General features: G+C 46.2%; 1 protein-coding gene across 1 annotated transcript in view; it reads left to right on the top strand.

Moving 5' to 3' along the window:
- The window catches only part of SLC4A5 (solute carrier family 4 member 5), a 109,099-nt gene that overhangs the window by 51,811 nt on the left and 37,124 nt on the right, over window positions 1-20,164 (top strand). The window contains exons 5-10 of the mRNA XM_023187968.2: window positions 8,975-9,135; window positions 9,972-10,124; window positions 12,037-12,132; window positions 14,631-14,686; window positions 18,349-18,506; window positions 19,581-19,668. Of these exons, the coding sequence (XP_023043736.2) occupies window positions 8,975-9,135; window positions 9,972-10,124; window positions 12,037-12,132; window positions 14,631-14,686; window positions 18,349-18,506; window positions 19,581-19,668 (712 nt within the window). The remainder of the gene's footprint in view (window positions 1-8,974; window positions 9,136-9,971; window positions 10,125-12,036; window positions 12,133-14,630; window positions 14,687-18,348; window positions 18,507-19,580; window positions 19,669-20,164) is intronic.

The following is a 20,164-nucleotide window of genomic DNA, read 5'->3' as shown; positions in this document are numbered from 1 at the left end:
TTTGAAAAATCTTCCTTCCACAGATCATTTCTTAGTGCCTCTGTCAAAGACTGAACCAGGGGAGTATCTGATGATTCCTCAGACATCTCTAGGAAAATTCTTAATGGGTTTGTAAGTGAATTAATACTGGTCTTCAATTTCTGTTGGGAAATTCAGTATCCTGATATGATTCATATGAAGTTAAAAAGCTTTGCTGGATAATGAAGAAAAACTTACATTTCTTACTTTTAAGAAATGAATTTGTTGGAGTCACAAAATGTATTACACACAGGACTTAGGCAGAAAGCACAAACATGTCTTGATGCTTTGTAACTAATACAAAGAAGTCAAGCTTTTGGGTAATCGGGCAGGGTGGGAGAGTTACAGAATAAAGTTGGTGAGGCCATGTAGATAGAATGATCACAGTGTGGATATATAGTTTACAAATTTTAGTTGAGTAGACTTCTTGTAAGAAACAAATTCACACCAATATAATTGTTAAAACAAATGTTTAGAGGCAACATAGCCTTAGCATTAAAGGTTACGTGCATTGGGAGATTACATTTTTTAAATTAGAGTGTCCTAAGGGGGATTTTGCAAACAAACTAACCAGGACACAATTTAATTATAATGATATTCAAAATAAGTATAGATAGAAGCTTGTCTTCAATCACAATGTTTATGTATATCCTACAGATTTTAGTCTTATCTAACCACACATAATGGGCAGCCTGTTGTTTTATCATCTCAAGGATCTGTGTCTTCCTTTTAAAAAATATTGATGTCTGATTCTCAGTCCCCTGAGGTTGACGTAATTAGTCTGAGATTCAGCCTGGGTTTTAGAATTTGTAAAAAGCTCCCAGATGATTCTAACTCAGCCATTGAAAACTGCTGATATTTACTCTAGCCCAGCAGGATCAGTAGGAGTTATGAAGTTTCCATCTGAGGAGAGAACTAGAATTCAGGTCTCTTGGTTTTCAACCCTTTCCAGATCCTTCTTGAAGGAGAGCCTCCTCTTCTCCCATCCTGTGATTTGAGCATTAGAAACCTTGGCTGTACCTGGTAGCTAGCCTCATGATGCTTTCTCCTGCTCTTGTTATTAATAGAACAGCAATGTCCTCTAATCGTATCTCTGACCGAGTTACTAGTCACAGAAAAAGCCTCAGTTCTGGCCCTGCTTTGTGTGACAGAGAGCTGCTTTCTGTGACAAGTGACATTTCAAGGTTCCTTGTAGCTCCATTCCAGTCAGGAGGGGGGCACCTGGTGCCCACCCCGGCATGCAGAGTTGGGAGTCTACACCCAGGCTTGGGCAAAATCCTTACAAGTTAAAGCTTTGCTGGATAATGAAGGAGAACATGGAGATTTTCTTTCCACTTGACCTGCTTCCCCAACTCTAATTCCCCACTTTTTGAAGCCAACCATGGTATAAAGTTCACTTTGCAATGAGTTGTTTGGGATTACACATGAACCTTATTATCCGTCTTCCACAAGTTTTTAAACTTGGCTTTGACCAGAGGCTTTTTACAGAGGCCATTCCTTTATTCATTCTGGAGAATGTTTAAGGATTTTATTATGGAAAATTCAAATTTATACAAAAGTAGTATGTAACAGAATGAACCCCCACCTGCCCATCACCCAGCTTCAACAGTTAACAGCTAACTCACAGCAAATCTTGTTTCTCTGTCCCCAACCTACTACCCCAGACACACACACTAGATCAGGTTGACACAAATCCCAGACACCACATCATTCTGTCTGTAAATATTTCACTATGTCTCTAAAAGATAAGGGCCTCTTTCTTTCTTTTTAGATACAGAGTCTTTCTCTGTTGCTTTCCCTTAAGCTTCATTGCAGTGGTGCAATCACAGTTCACTGCAGCCTCAAACTCCTGGATTTAATCCTCCTACCTCAGCCTCCTGAGTAGCTGGGACTACAGGCATATGCCACACACCTGGCTAATTATTTTATTTTTTGTATAATGGAGTCTTGCTTTGTTTCCCAGGCAGGTCTCAAGCAATCCTCCCACCTCAGCCTCCCAAAGCGCTGGGATTACAAGTGTGAGCCACCATGCGCAGCTTCTGAGTATTTTTAAATATACTTAAACAAAATGAGTTTTAAGCTTTTTTTTTCCTAGTCATTTCCTCATAGCGAGATCTCACCCACAGTGGTCAGTGAGGTCTTGTTACCCTCAGGCAGGAGGGAGCAGGCATTTAATACGGTTGATCTGGGCAGGAGACCGTAAGGGGACACCAGAGAGGAAGCAATGGCACCTGTCTTCAAAAAGCTTAATGTATATTTGGCATTTGTTATATACCAAAGCAATCGTAAAACATGATTGGCTACAATTAATTATTAATTTAGGCACTGAGCCTGAATTAATTCATTAATTATTTTAGGCTCTGAGCCTAAGAAGTTATAAACTTTACCTAGAATAGTCTGGAGCACAGAGTTGCCTGGATCCCATCTGTTTTTATTCTGATGTCAACTGGTCTAGGATATGACTGAGACATGAAGATTTTAAAGGCATCTAGGGTATTCCTATATGCAATCAAGCTTAAGTATCACTGTCCTAGAACAGTGGTCCCCTAAAGTGCTTCATGTTGAGAACCGTCCTAGGGTGTTATAGGAGAAATAAGCAGAATACCTGGCAGAGGCTTTGTGGAGGAAGGGGCACTCTCGCTGTTCAGTGGAAAACAGAGAGGAAATAGGACATTCTGCATGATCTCAGAGGTGATCTGCAGACCAGCAGCATGACCACACCTGGGAGCTTATTAGAAATGTAGAATCTTTGACCTTATTCCAGACCTGCTGAATGAGGATCTGCATTTTGACAAGATCCCCATGCACATTAGTTTGAGGCACACTGGTGTAGTAGAGTGTGTACTGTAAATGAACTTCCGTTATAAAATCGGAGAAACTAAAGCATGGCATGACCATGCTAGAAAGGAGACCCTTTCAACTGGTGTTCTTGGAGCCATTCTAAGGGAAAGAGGCCATGTCCTGCTATATAATTAGAATCAGACCTATGTGAGCTACATTTGCTGCATTGGGACCCCATATAAGTTGAACTATCCCTAAGTCACACCATCCTATGTGCCTACAGAGCAGGGGCTCCTGAACCCAGAGGGTGCAGTCAGATAACCTGGGAGTTTCCATGGCAGGGTCACCCTCCTGGCAGGGTAACCATCCAGGCATTGGTATTTTTATAAATCTCTCCAAGTTATTCTAATGGACAGCCAAGGTTGAAAACCACTGCTATGGATCTTTGGTCCTCCATGTTTCCTTTTCCATTCAAGGTGAAAGTGAGCTAAATTTCTAGCTGTAGCCATTGAAAACACAAAATTAAGTTCCAGGTGGAAGGCTTAATGGTGTAACATCTGGATTCCCAAAATAGTTATAGAGGGGACTAGAGAGGTATCCCTAGTTAAGTGATCTCATATTCTGGAATTTCTTAAATTAAATTTTCTGGATTCTGGTAGCAGAGTCTAATTCTGGCATTGGCTTAAAACTGGAGACAAGTAATTTAGTGTTTCTGCACGCTGTTCTCATGTGGGTTACCGCCCTTGTCTGTGTGTGTATGGGGTTAATGTTTGGTGTATGTACAGTACAAATAGTTGAAGTCCTGAGAGGTGGAGAGGACTGCATGTCTTTGCTATCTGCTATCTGGAGTTAGTAGAGGATGTTTCAAAGAGGAAGCATTGCTCTTATCACTCCTTCAGGTGGAGTTGCATTTGTGTGGGCAGAAGACTGAAGAATGGGATGTCGGGGGAGAGAGCTGCCTGAGACTATCTGGCCTAGGATGTTTGTGAGACAGTGAAGAGAGCAACCCACCGAAGTGGCCCTGTGCACTGGGCCACATCACACCTTTAGGTGGATGGGTAAGGCCATGGAGTAGCAAAAGAGTCTTTGGGAGGAGGGTGACAGTTCAGTTTATCTTTTGTATCATTTTTGAGCAAAAAAAAAAAAAAAAAAAAAAAAAAAAGGGCAATCTGAATAGGAGGCTGGTCCTCAGGAAGAAAAGTTGAGCATCCTCTCAACTAAAACATTTGGACTGGCTGGGCACGGTGGCTCATACCTGTAATCCCAGCATTTTGAGAGGCCGAGGTTGGTGGATCACCTGAGGTCAGGAATTTGAGACCAGCCTGACCAATGTGGTGAAACCCTGTCTCTACTAAAAAAAAAAAAAAAAAGAAAAAAATAGTCGGGCCTGGTGGCAGGCACCTGTAATCCCAGCTGCTCAGGAGGCTGAGACAGGAGAATCACTTGAACCATGGAGGCAGAGGTTGCAGTGAGCCGAGATCGCACCACTGCACTCCAGTCTGGGTGACGAGAGTGAAACTCCGTCTCAAAAAAAAAAAAAAAAAAAAAAAAAAAAAACATTTGGACTTATCCTTTGGTTTATTCCTTGTAAACTCTTATGTTAATATACCTTTTAGAAACATCTTACTTTCAATATCACATAGTCTTGGATCTGCCATAATTTAAATGATATTTCCCAAACAGATTTCTCCACGGAAGGTCAGCTACAACTTGTCTGCTTGGTCTCTGGCTCCAGCTCCCATGTTTCAGGTCTTCACCTCCCAGTCCTTCTCTAATCAGATCTCCCCATCCTGTGTCCATTTGATTCCCGAGGATCCCACCAGGTGCCTAGTTAACTTGTCTCAAATAAATGTATGGAACAAAGGTGTTCAACATTGATAATGCAAAATATACAGTTACATGAAGAGGAAATCTGATGAAGGAAAAGTTGTTCAATCTCACTAGTAATCAGAAGAGTGCAAATGGGAGATAATTTTTCAATTACCAAATGAACAAAGGTGAAAAAGAATGAAAATACCGAAGTCTGGGAGACTTCAGGGAAATGTAAGATCTCACTGGTGGCACTGGGCACTGACACAAGCTTTCTGGAAAACAGTTTGGTAATGTTTGTTATAAATGTAAAAATGTGCAGACACAGCAATTCCACTTCTGAGAGTTTATCCTAAAGAAATTATTGAGCAGGGACTAAGGATGTTCCGACCAGCCTTAATTAATAATAAAAAATAATTAGAAATAATCTGAATGTCCACCAGTTGAGAACTGTTCCTATCAATTATGGTACGTTCAGACAGTGGAATACTAGAAAGACTTCAGAATGACGTTTTTTCTTTTTTTATTTTTGAGACGGAGTCTTACTCTGTCGCCCAGGCTGAAGTGCACTGGTGTAATCTCGGCTCACTGCAAGCTCCGCCTCCTGGGTTCACACCATTCTCCTGCCTCAGTCTCCCAAGTAGCTGGGACTACAGGCGCACACCACCACGCCCAGCTAATGTTTTGGATTTTTAGTAGAGACGGGGTTTCACCATGTTAGCCAGAATGGTCTTGATCTCCTGACCTCATGATCTGCCCTCCTTGGCCTCCCAAAGTGCTGGGATTACAGGCGTGAGTCACCGCGCCCGGCCCAAAATGATGTTAATACTAATAAACACGAAAGGATGTCCATTAGATACTATGCCCTTAAGGTCCTTGTGGTGCCATTAATGTAAAGTTAATGCAAACATGGGCATATGTGCATGCATGCACAGGCATATGTGGATGCATGCACAGGGAGATCTAGAATGGCAGTTACTAAAATACCAACCATCAAGACATCAATATGATGTCTCCTGGTTGGAGAAGCTTTGAATGACTTTGCTTTCTTCTTATTTTTATTGTTCCTAAAATTACAAAAGTAATATTCTTTATTTTTAACTTAATAGCTAACATTAACAGAGTGTATCTTGTGTGCTAGGCACTGCTCTAATTGCTGTACACTATTATTATTACTGAAGAAATCAAAGGTGATGAGAGATTAAGTAACTTACCTGAGATTCTCAGCTAGTAAATGATGGAGGTGGTTTTCAAAATCTGATAGTGTTGCTTCATAGACTGCGCTCTTTTTAAAAAAAAAAATGTAGATGGAGTCTCACTCTGTCACCCAGGCTGGAGTGCAGTGGTGCCATCTCGGGTCACTGCAACCTCTGCCTTCCAGGCTCAAGTGATCCTCCCACCTCAGTCTCCCAAGAAGCTGGGACCACAGCTGCGTGCCACCATGCCCAGCTAATTTTTTTGTATTTTTTGATAGAGTCAGGGTTTCACCATGTTGCCCAGGCTGGTCTCAAACTCCTGAGCACAGGCGATCCACCTGCCTGGGCCTCCCAAGGTGCTGGAATCACAGTCATGAGCCACCTCACCCAGCCTAACCACCACACTAACTAACCCCAATAGAGTGAAAGTCTTAAATCCCGCCCCAACAACAATCCTACTCCTCCACTCAAAGTAATCATTGTTAACCATTTGACATGGATCCCTCCAAAACTTTTGCTTTCTCCAGACACATGTGCGTGCACACACAAGTGTGTTTTTCTTTTTTATAAAATGGGATGGGCCGGGCGCAGTGGCTCAAGCCTGTAATCCCAGCACTTTGGGAGGCCGAGACGGGCGGATCACGAGGTCAGGAGATCGAGACCATCCTGGCTAATACGGTGAAACCCCGTCTCTACTAAAGAATACAAAAAGCTAGCCGGGCGAGGTGGCGGGCGCCTGTAGTCCCAGCTACTTGGGAGGCTGAGGCAGGAGAAAGGCGTAAACCCAGGAGGCAGAGCTTGCAGTGAGCTGAGATCCGGCCATTGCACTCCAGCCTGGGCGACAGAGCGAGACTCTGTCATAAAATGAAATGAAATGAAATGAAATAAATGAAATGAAATGAAATGAAATATAAAATAAGATTGTAGTGTCCGTCCTGTCAGCATGTGAGTTCACCCTCATATTTTTTATTTATTTCTGGGGGATCCACAGAATTGATGTAATCATGCTTCTACTGAAAACCTGGTGGTTTCCAGTTCTTCAGCCTAACAGATAAGGCTTCATTGAGCGTCCTTGTATACATATTACAGGGTGTGGCAGTGTAATTATATTCCTGTGATCGTTTCCTAGAAATGGAACTGCTGGGTCAAAAGGCATGCACACTGAGTGTTGAAAGAGGCTGCCCACACCAGGAAGGCTGTGTCATTACACCTGCAGCAGATGAGAGGCCACCTCCCCATGTTTTCACTGACATAGGAAGTTGTCAGTCTTTTTAACTTTTGCCCATGTAAGAAATGAAGAATGTTATTTCATTTGTAGTAATTTAAAAGTCTGTGATTACTGGTATAGTTGAGCATCTTTTCATATGTTTATTGGCCATCTTCATTTCTTCCCAGGATTGTTTACTTTCTATTGGATAATTTGAGTTAATTGGTTAATTTCTTATCAATTCAAAGGAGCATTGTTGTATTATAAATATTAGTCTTTTGGTGCTTTCTTTGTTGCAGATATTTTTCTCAGTACATTTCTTCAAACTTGATTTATATGTTATTTTACTATATAGAAGTTTTCGTTTATTTTAGTTTTGTGTAATCAAATCTGTCCATTTTTTTTCCTTTATGGTTTTATACATATGGTTTTGTTTAGGAAGTCTTTCTCCACAATATTCTCCAAGAATATAGGAATGCTCTCCTATATTCTCTTCTAGTACATTTGCATTTTTGCTTATATATTTATTTTTATGTTTAGACTGTAATCCATGAAGAATTTAGTGTTGTGTTTGGTGAAAAGTAGGGATTTAACTTTCTATTTTTAGGTTGGTTGTCTTTTAAACAACTCCTTCATCAAAACCCAAATTCCGTGACTAGGCGTGGTGGCTCACAGCTGTAATTCTAGCACTTTGGGAGGCCAAGGTGGGCCAATCACTTAAGCCCAGGAGTTCAAGACCAGCCTGGGCAACATGATGAAACCCCATCTCTACAAAAAATACAAAAATTAGCCAAGCAAATTGGTGCATGCATGTAGTCCCAGCTACTTGGGAGGCTGAGTTGGGAAGATCACCAGAGCCCAGGTGGTCGAGGCTGCAGTGAGCTGAAATCATGCTACTGCACTCCATCCTGGGTGAGACTCTGTCTAAAACAACAGCAACAACAACAACAAACCTGAATTCCCATGGATATACAGATCTGTTTCTGGACTGTTGTGCCATTGATCCCTTGTCTATATCTGGCCTGGAATCACACTGCTTTAATTACTGAAGCTTCTCTGCAAGTTTTTATATGTGCTAAGGCATGCCCCATCCCCATTTCTCCTCGTTTTTCAACTTTCCCCAACCATTCTCATACGTTTACTTTTTTTAGAGGAACTTTAGAATTAGATAGTCATGGTCCAAAAGTCCTCCCTTGGGATTTAAGTTGTAATAGATTGGCGCTACCCATGCATTTGTGGTTGACATCTTACAAAGGGGAGCTAGGTGTCTCCAGCCAGGACTCCTTGCTCCCCTGGTTCTGTCTGAGGCCTTTCTACTTGAACACCCAGCCCATGATTCCAAGGCTTCTAGAAAGGACAGCTCCCTACACATCCTTGGTTTATTTTCTTTCCTTTCCCGGATAGCATGTGGATTTTTACCTGAACTTTCAGAGGCAAAAAGAGTGTAAAGCATGGAAACCTCAGACCTTGCAGGGGAACTCAGGGAGAAATACTTTTCGTCAGGGAACATTTTTCCTGCTCCCAGCAAACCACACTGAACACTGATGTGTGAACAGCCTGAGATAATCAGGTTCCAGTTGAGGCTTTTTTAAAAAACAGCCTTATTGTTCTAGAGTAACTTAAAATTCTCTAATTGTAAGTGTACTGGTAAATGATTTTTAGAAAATGTATGGAATTGTGCAACCATCACCATAATCCAATTTTAGAACATTTCCATCACTCCCAGAAGATCCCCCATGCCCCTGTATAGTTCTCTGGATGCCGCTTTCCTTAACAGGACAGTATCAGGAGGAGTGGGGGACAAATTAGGGCATTCCCAAGAGATCCTCTGCCTATGAGTAAGGACCAACACCACAACCACTTACATAGCATGACCCCACAGGACACCCATCTCTTGGGGAGACCCAGGTGGGCCTCCTCCTGAGGGCCCTGGCCACACTGAGCCCCATCCTTACCATTCCAGGTGGATAAAGTTTGAAGAAAAGGTAGAGGAAGGCGGCGAACGCTGGAGCAAGCCCCACGTGTCCACACTGTCCCTGCACAGCCTCTTCGAGCTCCGTACCTGCCTGCAGACGGGGACAGTGCTGCTGGATTTGGACAGCGGCTCCTTACCACAGATCATAGGTGAGGCAGGGGCCACTGTGTGCATCTCTCCTGTGGTCCCTGCAAACCAGGCAGCTCCCCTGACCTCATGCCTGCCCTCAAGTCTGTGTGACTGGCCCATCTCTGACACCTGATTCTGCAGAGACCAGAATTGCAGACCTCTGTTGCTCCCAGGGCAGGATCATAGTCATTCCAAGTTTCAGTTTCATGTAGACCTCCAGTAGAGACGAAAAGACCATCCTCCAAAATGCCAACCAGAAATGTAGCAAAGGGGAGAGGGCCTCTTGCATAGTCAGAGACACCTCTTGCCATGGCAACCTGTTCCTTTTCAGGGTAAAATGGGTCATCTAGGAAATTAGCTGTCATTTAGTGGTGTGTCAAAGGGAGGATATGGCTTGCCTTAACACCCCTAAAATTTTTTGTGATTTTTGTTCTAGCACAATGGATTTTGCCAGAAGTATTTTGCCCAAAATACTTTTCTAAAAAGAGTTCATTTTAGGATTAAAACCATTGAACACAGGATTTTTGTGCCTCCTGGGGCAGTTTCGTATGTACTGTTTCTTTCCCTTTTCATAAGAACGTTGACAGAAAGAGCAGAGTCACACACACACACACACACACACACACACACACACACACACACACACACACACACACAGACAAGCACATGCCCTTGAACAGGAGGAGGCCAAGAGTTGATGATGTGCCCAGTTTTCCACAGCTAGTGGCAAATCCGGGAGTATTTCCACACACCCCCTGCCACATTTAATCCCACTAATAACAGGTGAAACTGAAGACCCCCATACCCTGGGGCGGTTCTGTCCCACAGGGACGAGGTGTGTATGTTTTCCACACAGATGATGTCATTGAGAAGCAGATTGAGGATGGTCTCCTGCGACCAGAGCTCCGGGAGAGGGTCAGTTACGTCCTCCTGAGGAGGCACCGTCACCAAACCAAGAAGCCCATCCACCGCTCCTTAGTCGACATTGGGAAGTCAGTCTCCACCACAAGTGAGTCAGGCCTTACGCTGGTAGGCATGGGACATGCAGGGCCAGTATCAGGCCCTGGTACCTGGGTGAACCCACCTTAGGGGCTGGGAATTTCTGGAGAAATTCTGATGTTCTGGGGATCCCTCAGCCTCTGTCTCTGGCAGGCCTGTGGGGACCCCAGCCACACTCGCATGTTGTTCCCACCACCAGAGCAGAACAATTTCTAGGGAGAGAGTTGGTTCTCAGCTAGGGCTGCACATGGCAAATCACTTTGGAGATTGAGACGTGTCCTAATGCCTGGGCCCACCCTGGAAAGTTGGAGTCAGTTGGTCTGGGGTATGGCCTGGAAAAAGAGAGAGAGGTTAGAATGCACCCCAAGAGATTCTCATGTCACACAGCATTGGGAAATGCTGGTAGAGATGGCTTGCTATGGAAAGGACCCAAAAGTTTCACATCAAACCCCCTGGAGAGGTCAAGAGCCTCAGCAGAAAATGGAACACATCAGGGTGGTAGAAGGGGCTGGGCTTATCTCAAGAGTGCCAGGGCTTGTAGATCTGGTGGTTGATGTCACTCTGATTAGCAGGACCTGGGGCCATTGAGAAAGAGTGAGTTGTTCCATGCACACATCTCAAATCTCCAACACTCCACTATCAATATCCGAGCCTAGATGCCCAGAGACACCAGCCCTGCTGAGCCTGTCAGACAAACACAGTAACCAGAGCAAAGTTGCTATGTTAAAAACATTGAGGAGCCTCTAAATGAATTACTTAAAAATGGGAAGTGGGCTGGGCATGGTGACCCACACCTGTAATCCCAGCACTTTGAGAGTCCAAGTGGGCGGATTGCTTGAGCTCAGGAATTTGTGACCAGCCTGAGTGACATGGCATCAACCCCATCTCTACAAGAAATACATAAACCTCATGGTTTAAACCCCATGGCATAAACCCCGCCTTACAAAAAATTAGCCAAGCACGGTGGCACACACCTGTAGTCCCAGCTAATCAGGAGGCTGAGGTGGGAGGGTTGCTTGAACCCAGGATATGGAGCTTTCAGTGAGCAGAGATTGTGCCATTGCACTGCATCCTGGGCGACAGAGCAAGACCTTGTCTCAAAAAATCCCTCCCAAAACAACAGGAAGTGTTTAACATACCATAATAGCAACAGATACATACTCAGCACTTAACTACCTTCTGGGCACTATTCTGAGTGCTCTTTCTGTTTTAACTCACTTCATCCTAACAAAAACGCTGTGGTGTGTAGGTATGGTTCTTGTCTCCATTTTACAGATGAGACGCCTGAGGCACAGAGTTTAAGTAACTTGCCTAAGGTCACAAAGCCAGTGAGTGTGGAATCAGGGATGAACCCAAGCAGTCTACTACATCGTGTGCCCATTTAATGAATTGTGTATCTATCTCACTTTCAACAGTACAGATATTCTGTCTGTAATCTTGTTCTTTTTTTTTTTTTTTTTTTGTGAAACGGAGTCTCACTCTGTTCCCCGAGCTGGAGTGCAATGGCGTGATTTCAGCTCCCTGCAAACTCTGCTTCCTGGATTCAAGTGATTCTCCTGCCTCATCCTCCCAAGTAGCTGGGATTACAGGCGCCCACTACCATGCCGGGCTATTTTTTGTATTTTAGTAGAGACGGGGTTTCACCATGTTGACCAGGCTAGTCCCAAACTTCCAACTTCAGGTGATCCACCCGCCTCGGCCTCCCAAAGTGCTGGGATTACAGGCGTGAGCCACCGCGCCCAGCCTGTAATCTTGTTCAGACTATTGACTTGCTTAAATTTAAAAAAAAAAGAATTTGTTCCTAGAAGGGGAAGAGACATGTCTTGCTGCTCAGTTTTATTTATCTAAAGTGAGCTAACCCAAGAGGCTTCACTACACCAGCAAGGCTGTCGAAGCCAAGTCTCTCCTGATTCTCCTCCCAGATCGCAGTCCTGCCCGGAGCCCTGGTGCTGGCCTGAGTCTACACCACTCCACGGAGGACCTGCGGATGCGGCAGAGTGCAAATTATGGACGTCTGTGTGAGTGTGTGCTCCACCACTCTGTGGCAACTTTATTCAGGCTGTGGCAGCTGTGACATGGCCACACTGCCGTAGGTAGGGGAGACAAAGCCCAGGATCTGCCAGGAATTCTCAGGGCATGAATCAGGAGGAGCCTAACTTTCACTCTAAACCCAGGCTACTCTCAGGGCCTCATTTACTACCATAATATTCAAGTCATTCCTCTGAAAAATGAGGCTCTCAGTCACATCCTGGTGTAATCAACACCCACTCCCATGTTCTAGGTGTTTTTATCTTAGTCTGTATCTTCATTTTCATCACACTGACATTAACCCTGTTTTTTGGTGAAAAGCTTTCCTGGAAATGGAATCAAAAACAGGCAAGGTCCTTTCCTTCTGTTCAGTCAGGCAGCATTCCCATCACTGGGTGGCAGTCTCGTGCCACCATGAAAAAGAAATGTGGGCAGAGTCATGGCCCTTTTTTTCTGGGAATGGCTGGTCGGGGGCGGGGTGTGGGTTTGAGGTGAGAGGTGACAGACAGGCTTTTCACACACCTCACCTCATCAGGGATACACAGACAGGCAAACTGCGGGAAAGAAAGGAGTGAACTTAGAAAATGAAGTGGAAAAGAAAAAGTAGTGAAGGACTATTTTCCTTCAGGTACTTTTACTAAAATGCCAAGATGTTAACAAGTGCAGCCCAGTGCTGTGCCCCTGTCCAGGCCGAAGAGTGACTTGGGGGCAATGCAGCCCCTGCCCATGGCCTTGGGCACAGCAGGTGTTTGCTGCAGTCTTCTCTCTCTGTCCTGATGATCCAAGTCCACTGAGTCTCCCCGGCCTTGTTATTCCACATAGGGATGCCCAGTGGCAGTGTTCAGTGGGTAGAGAGTGGCTTCGGGGGAAGACCTTCCACTCAGTTGTCATTGTATATGAGGTCACCTCCCTACCAACGCTGCTTGGGGGTGGGAACCACTGGGACAAGAGGCATGAATGGATGATGACAGCTTTGTGTGAACCAGGTCATATTCAAGGTGGGCACCCGCTCTGAGGTGGCCCAGCATGCAGAACACAGTGCACAGGGCAAGGATCAGAGAGGAGGAGATGCTGACTGAGTCTTGGAGCATAAATAGAAGTTTTCCAGGAGCAAGGAGGAGGAAGAGGGAGTTGTAAACAAAGGAAACAAATAGCAGGTTGAGGGATGGAAGAGAAAGATCTGGAGCTATGAAAGCAAAACATAGGTTCAGTTCACAGGAAGTGTAGGAGTTAAGGGGAAGAGAGGGTCAAATCAAAGAGGGCCTTGTGCACCCAGCAAAAGAACCTGGGTTTTATTCTGAAGATAATGGGAACCCCTGGGAAGCTTGAAGCAGGAGCATGCTGTGATCAGATTTCTGTCTGAGTAGGAATAATCTAGAAGGGGCAACATTGGAAGGCAGAGACTGAGCCTGCATTCCAGAATGGAGAGGAAGGGACAGAGGTGGAATTGAAGGACTGGTGGGAAGTAGGAGGTGATGAAGAGAGAGGGCCCAAGGCTGCTCCTAGATTTCTGTCTGAAGGGCTGGTGGATGGGAGGGAGGGGCATTGAGTGGAATGTGTCCATAAGGAAAGTGATTTGGTGGAGAGTAAAGAGTTGCATTTGAGGTGCCAGAGGGGACTGCTCCAAGGAGTCTGGAGCTCAGAAGAGGGGTCAGAGTAAAGATGCATCCTGGGCATCCTCAGCCCAAATGGGTGTTGGAAACAACAGGAATGGGGGCGATTGACCAGCAGAGAGGCTGAGGCACCTGGAGGGGATGAGAGCAAAGACAAGGCCCTAGGAGGCCCAAGCAGGAGAGGATCCTTGGACAGAAATGAGAGGAGGAGGGCGAAGAGGAGCAGCATTCCGGACACCACGAGTGGCACAGTCCAATAGCCAAGATACGATAGGTCTGAGGGTGTCCGCCAGATTGGGCTCGTGGGAGAGGAGAGCTGGCTTTCTCCCTCTTAACAGAGGAAGGAACTACTGGGCAGTTCAAATAATTGACTATCACTGTTCTCATGGGGAGCCCACCTTTCTTCCCTCTGCCGGCCTAAATCCCCAGCCCACGTTTAAAGACTGTCACCAGTCATGGAGGACAGAGGTGAAACTGCTCTCCTCTCCAGCAAATTCCAAGTTAAGTGACACATGGAACCTCATCTAATAATACATCTGTGTCCCTCCTCCTATCCGGACCTGGTCCAGAGCCGCACCCAGAGTAGACAGCCTGGTGACATCCAAGAAGGTGGGGTGGAGGGGTAGAGACTAGAGTGTGGTAGATTGAGGAGGGAGAAGGAAACAGTGGAACCTGGAGTCTGACACCTCTTTCAGGAAAGCGGCCATTGAACAGAAGAAAAGTGAGAGGGTCCTAACTTAAAGGGACTCCAGGATTAAGGGGGAGGGGGTTTGCTTTGTTATGAACATGGGAGAGGTACATGAGTAGAGTCCATAGGAAAGGGTCCTGTGAGAGCCTGGCTTCCCCTGATGGATCTTGTTTTCCTTCTCTCCTAGGTCATGCCCAGAGCAGAAGCATGAATGACATTTCTCTCACCCCAAACACAGACCAGGTAGTAAAACCCCTGCACTTAGCTGCAATGAAGGGCCAGGGCAGGAAGAAGTCTTTGGTTTCAGGAGCAGGGATCCCCTATGGGCAGAATTCCACTCCTACAAAGGAATGGGAGTTCCAGGAAGGTCCCCAGTGAGGACTCTGGGCTGCCTGGGGGACTCTGCCACGGCCAGCAGTCAGGGACTAGCAAAGTCCCAGGTGCTGGCTGTGTGTCAGGCCTTGGGGGTGTGGGACAGAGAACATGATCAAATGAGGCACCAGCTGTCCTTGAGCTTAAGATTTGTGGGAGAGAGAAGACCAACACACATGGCTTCATCTATCCGGTGACCCACAAGCACCTTTAAAGATGGGATAGGGATTGGGGCTGGCAGAGAGACAGAAAAGAATCTCCCTGTGGGGACAGCAGTGGTAGTTAATTAATTAGACTGTTCAATAGTGCATCTTCTTCCTGTGGTCTCCCATGAGCTGGGCTGAAACCCTCTTGATGAGATCAGAATTCTGCAAACAAATTGGGTCCAGTTGAGAATCCTGTGACTGTGCCTCTTGGGGAAGCCCAGAGGAGGCTCCCTTAATTCCAACTCCTGCACACCTCAAGGACAGGAGGTCCCATGGTCCTCTTGTGTATCTTCCCAGGTGTAGGAAGAAAGATGACAAAGGAAACCTGAGACTTGACGAGGAGCCTTCAGGAGCTTGGGTGACCTCCAGGCCTTCCAGCCACCCCTAAGTTTGGTGGAAGGCAAAAACAAAATCAGCTCCTCGTGTCAGTGTCCGGGCCCAAATAAATTAATAACAACAGTAACAAAATCAATCAATATTTAAGGTCCACACCACATGCACTACACTGTGCTGGGCATTTTCTGTGAATCACAAAAGTACTATTTTCATTCCCATTTTACTCATGAGAAAACACTGTGCCTTACAGCAGTTAAATAACACACCCAAGTCTATACAGCTGAAAGACAGAACTTTGATTTGACCTAAGCAGTCTAACTCCAGAGCCCTTAATTTGGAAGTAATTTAGGAACTAGTCAGTATTCTGGAACATTATTTGGAGAGGAAAACCACTTTTACTCATGTACACAGACAGCAGAACTGTGATAAGAAAGCATTACCTAGTAAAAGTTTTTTATAACCTGTTTTAATGAATATGTGAGTGGTAATAATAACACTAGCTGTCACTTTCACCAGGCAGTGCTTCTTTGATTTAGGGATTGGAACCCATCACCTAGCGCCAGCATCTAGTTCTCCTTGCTGATACCGGATGCTGCTTCTCAGTATTTGCAGCATCAGTAGTCTATGCTAGTGGGTGCTCTTTAGGTGCAAGCCCAGAGGCATTTGCTCTGCAGGCTTTTTCTTCATCATTGGTTTGTGCAAAGCTAAACTCCATGCCTGCCCTCAGCTAGCAGATTCCTAGTGAACAGAGAGTAGATTCAGACAGCATCATTGTGCTGCAGTAACTCTGCAGTGCAGAGCCAGACTGGAGTCCCCAAAGGTTCAGAAAGTGGAGTCAGCAGGGCCCTGGTTATACAAGCCCACGTCCAGGCTGTGGGCAAGCCAGGGTTGGTTGGAAGACTAGCATGCTCCCATTTCTGGAATGCCACAACTCTGGCCTTCTTACCAAACATGTCACAATGTGTAAGGAAGGACCAAGTCCCTGGTTCAATTTATCTTCTCTCCTGTATTACAGGTGGGTTGGTTGGATGGCCAGGTGTGGTGGTGCACACCTGTAATTCCAGCAGTTTGGGAGGCTGAGGCTGATGGATCACTCGAGACCAGGAGTTTGAGACCAGCCTGGCCAACATGGAGAAACCCTGTCTCGATGAAAATTACAAAAATTAGCCGGGCGTGGTGGCACATGCCTGTAGTCCCAGCTACTCAGGAGACTGAGGCACAAGAAGTGCTTGAACCCAGGAGGAGGAGGTTGCAGTGAGCCGAGATGGTGCCACTGCACTCCAGCCTGGATGACAGAGTGAGATTCTTGTCTCAAAGCAAAACAAAACAAAACAACAACAAAAACAAGTGGGTTTGTTGGGACACCCTGAAGCATTGCTGTTTTCGAAGCCTCATTCTGCAGGGTGCTTCTGCCCAGCCTGCATCTCCTCCCCTTCCCTGGACACCCCCGCCCCAACCCTGCCTGATGCTTGGAGACAGTGACTGCCCTGGTATTCCCAGCCCTCCCCCCTGAAGAATGCTGCTTAGGAATCAACTGACCATGCCTGAGACAAAGGGACTTTTTGAGTCTCAGGGACTCTGGTGTTCCTGTCAATTCCTGCTTTTTCTCACTATATTAGGATCCTTGGGACTACTGATGGTTGCCCAGGTGATTGTGGAGGGTTATTTTTTTCCCCCAATTGGATTTAAAAGATTATAAGGGTACAGCTGTTGCTCACGAGCCCCTCCTTGTGCTGGTAGGCCACCCAACCCAGTGTGTATGATGCCCCCACATGAGTCGAATCAGGAAACAGCTGTGGGGACAAAAGGGCAGGACCTGTTGACCGTATCCATGCCCACAACTGACCCCTCCACAGGGACAGTAAAAGACACAAGGAAACTGTGTCTTCACTGAGGCTGTGAGAAACAGTCCTGTGCCCACGGGAAAGACTCCAGCAGAAGGGGGATTGATGGGAAAATTGTGATGTTCACAGGTGCTCTCTTCAGAGCTGTCCTCTACCCCCAGGCTCTTTCCCACTGTGTCAGCCACTATGGACTGCACCCAGCCCTGCTGCCATCCCAACTGCTCCCCTCCATCTTCCAACAAAATTATCTCTGTCTCTTGTCTGTCCATGCCCTTGCTGCCCAGAGAGAAAGCAATCTGAAAAAGGAATTCATTCTAAGATGTTGAGGAGTAAGAAGAGCTTGAAAGTAGCCACCCGTGGAGGATCTTCAGAGTAAAAGAGGACTCAGGAAGAATGAAGTTATAAATGCAGACAGTGGGAACATGTTTGGGTGCAGGGTTTGTCTCCAATACCTCTTACATCAGACCCCACTGGCTCTGCCTATGTGACCTTCTTCCCTTGAAGAGACACTAGCCAGAGGGACTGAAGAGAGGCTACCTTGATAGTCTCTGCTGGAAAATTCCAGAAGTTATGAATTTCCTGGGAGGTCCCCTGGGGGTAACTTGGGGGCATGGAAGTCTCCCACAGACTTGGAGACTGGTCCAGGAATTCCTGTGAGCCAGAAAGCTGGTGACAAAGGGAAAACAAGGCCTGTCTACTCTGACCATCAGAACAGGCCGCCTCCTCCCCACAGCCACCAAAAGTAAAGGTGGGGAGGGGAGGTCTGGGTGGCTAGAGTAGAAGCACTGAGACTTCCCATCTGCTCAGCCTGAAGAAGGCAATCCAGGCCTGATGTCTGGCAACCTCAGGGCTCTTCTCTGACCCCTCAGCCCACAGCTCAGTGGAGCCGTTTTCATCCATCAAGGAATGTCTTAGTCAAGGAGGGTCATTGCCAGTACCTTCCCATTTACAAGGCTTAATGGTGCCTGGGGTTAACCTACATTCAGTCTTCCCATCTGCAGAATCAAAGGAGTACTTGTTTATTCTTTCAGTGTCTTGGCAACATTGAGAGAATTTTTTTCAAGTTAGGCCTCAAAGCATTCTGAAGGGAAGTGAAGGAGAGCAGGTGGGAGTCTCCTTGGCAATCTCATTTCCCTTCCCTGTCCAGCGGAAAAACAAATTCATGAAGAAGATCCCCAAGGACTCAGAAGCCTCCAACGTGCTCGTGGGCGAGGTGGACTTCCTAGACCAGCCATTCATCGCGTTCGTGCGCCTCATCCAGTCGGCCATGCTGGGAGGAGTGACCGAGGTGCCTGTCCCCACCAGGTGAGAGCCACTGAAACCTGTCCCCATGCCACCCTCAGGGAGCCAGTCAGCAGTGCAGTCAGCAAGCAGTGCTGTTGACTGTTAGTGCTCTCAGAGACACCTCTAAACTTGGAGGCTGCTGGGAAGGGAAATCTTCTGACGAGGGAAGAGTTTTAGAGTTTATTGAAAATAATCATAAAAGAGGCCAGGTGCGGTGGCTCATGCCTTTAATCCCAACACTTTGGGAGGCCAAGGTGGGCCACTCATGAGGTCAGGAATTCGAGCCCAGCCTGGCCAACATGGTGAAACCCCGTCTCTACTAAAAATACAAAAAAATTAGCCAGGTGTGGTGGTGCGCGCCTGTAATCCCAACTGCTCGGGAGGCTGAGGCAGGAGAATCACTTGAACCCAGGAGGCAGAGGTTGCAGTGAGCCGAGATCGTGCCATTGCACCCCAGCCTTGGTGACAGAGCAAGACTCCATCTTGGAAAAAAAATTAAAATAATAATAATAATAATAAAGAAGGAGGCAACAACTGGGAGAGAAGTTGTCAGGTAGGCTTGGGCAGCAAGACAAAGGTGAGGATGCTTGAGGGGGAGCCTCATGGGAGGGGAAGAGGAAATGTTCCTCCAAAGCAAACATAGGGTTCCATGGAGGGAAGTAAAAAAAGTTAAGAATGGGCCCAGCGCAGTGGCTCATGCCTCTAATCCCAGCACTTTGAGAGGCCAAGGTAGGTGAATCACTCGAGCCCAGGAGTTGGAGACCAGCCTGGGCAGCATGGTGAAACCCTGTATCTACTGAAAATACAAAAAATTAGCTGGACATGGTGGTGCATGCCTGTAGTCCCAGCTACTCAATAGGCTGAGGTGGAAGGATTGCTTTAGCCCAGGAGGTGGAGGCTGCAGTGAGCCAAGATTGTGCCATTGCACTCCATCCAGCCTGGGTGACAAAGCAAGACCCTGTCTCAAAAAAAAAAAAAAAAAAAAAAAAAAAAGAATACATACTGTTCAAGGTCAAAGAATTCTCTTCACTTACTTCTACTTTTCCTTCTCACTTTCATGCTCCTCTTCCTTAATCTTCTCCATCTTCTTTGCAGATTTCTGTTTATACTGCTGGGACCTTCTGGGAGAGCAAAATCCTACAATGAAATTGGCCGTGCCATTGCAACCCTCATGGTAGATGATGTAAGTGGTAACCAGAAGCTTGTACTCCTGAATTGTACAGCTCCTGCAACAAGCACTGCACCTTCATTCATTAACTTATCCAGCCAGCACATTTGAGCACCTACTGAGTAACAGGCACTACATAGGATGCTAAAGATGATGAGAAGCAGGGAATAGTCATTGTCCTTTAGAAGAACCAATCAAGTGTGAGGGACAGATCCATAATTGTAAAACTAACCATGTGCTAGCTTCCCAGGGGGTCAAGGAGGGCTTCACAGATGAGGGGGCTTTAAAGCTAAGGAGGAGCAGGAGGAAGGCAGACCCAGCACCAGGCTATGAGGCAAGCATTCCAAACAAAGGAAATGGATCAGGCTCAGAGAAGCTGGATGGAGGTGGTTTGATGTAGGCTCAGTGTAAGAGCTTCAAGGGCAGGAGGTAACACTGGAGAGGGGAGCAAGAGACTACACAGGGCCTGTAAGCAGAGCTGAGTAACACTCTGTCCCCAGAGTGATGGGGA

Source organism: Piliocolobus tephrosceles, chromosome 15, assembly GCF_002776525.5.
Source record: "Piliocolobus tephrosceles isolate RC106 chromosome 15, ASM277652v3, whole genome shotgun sequence".
Classification (NCBI taxonomy): Eukaryota; Metazoa; Chordata; class Mammalia; order Primates; family Cercopithecidae; genus Piliocolobus; species Piliocolobus tephrosceles.
This window is presented reverse-complemented; position numbering and strand designations above follow the sequence as displayed.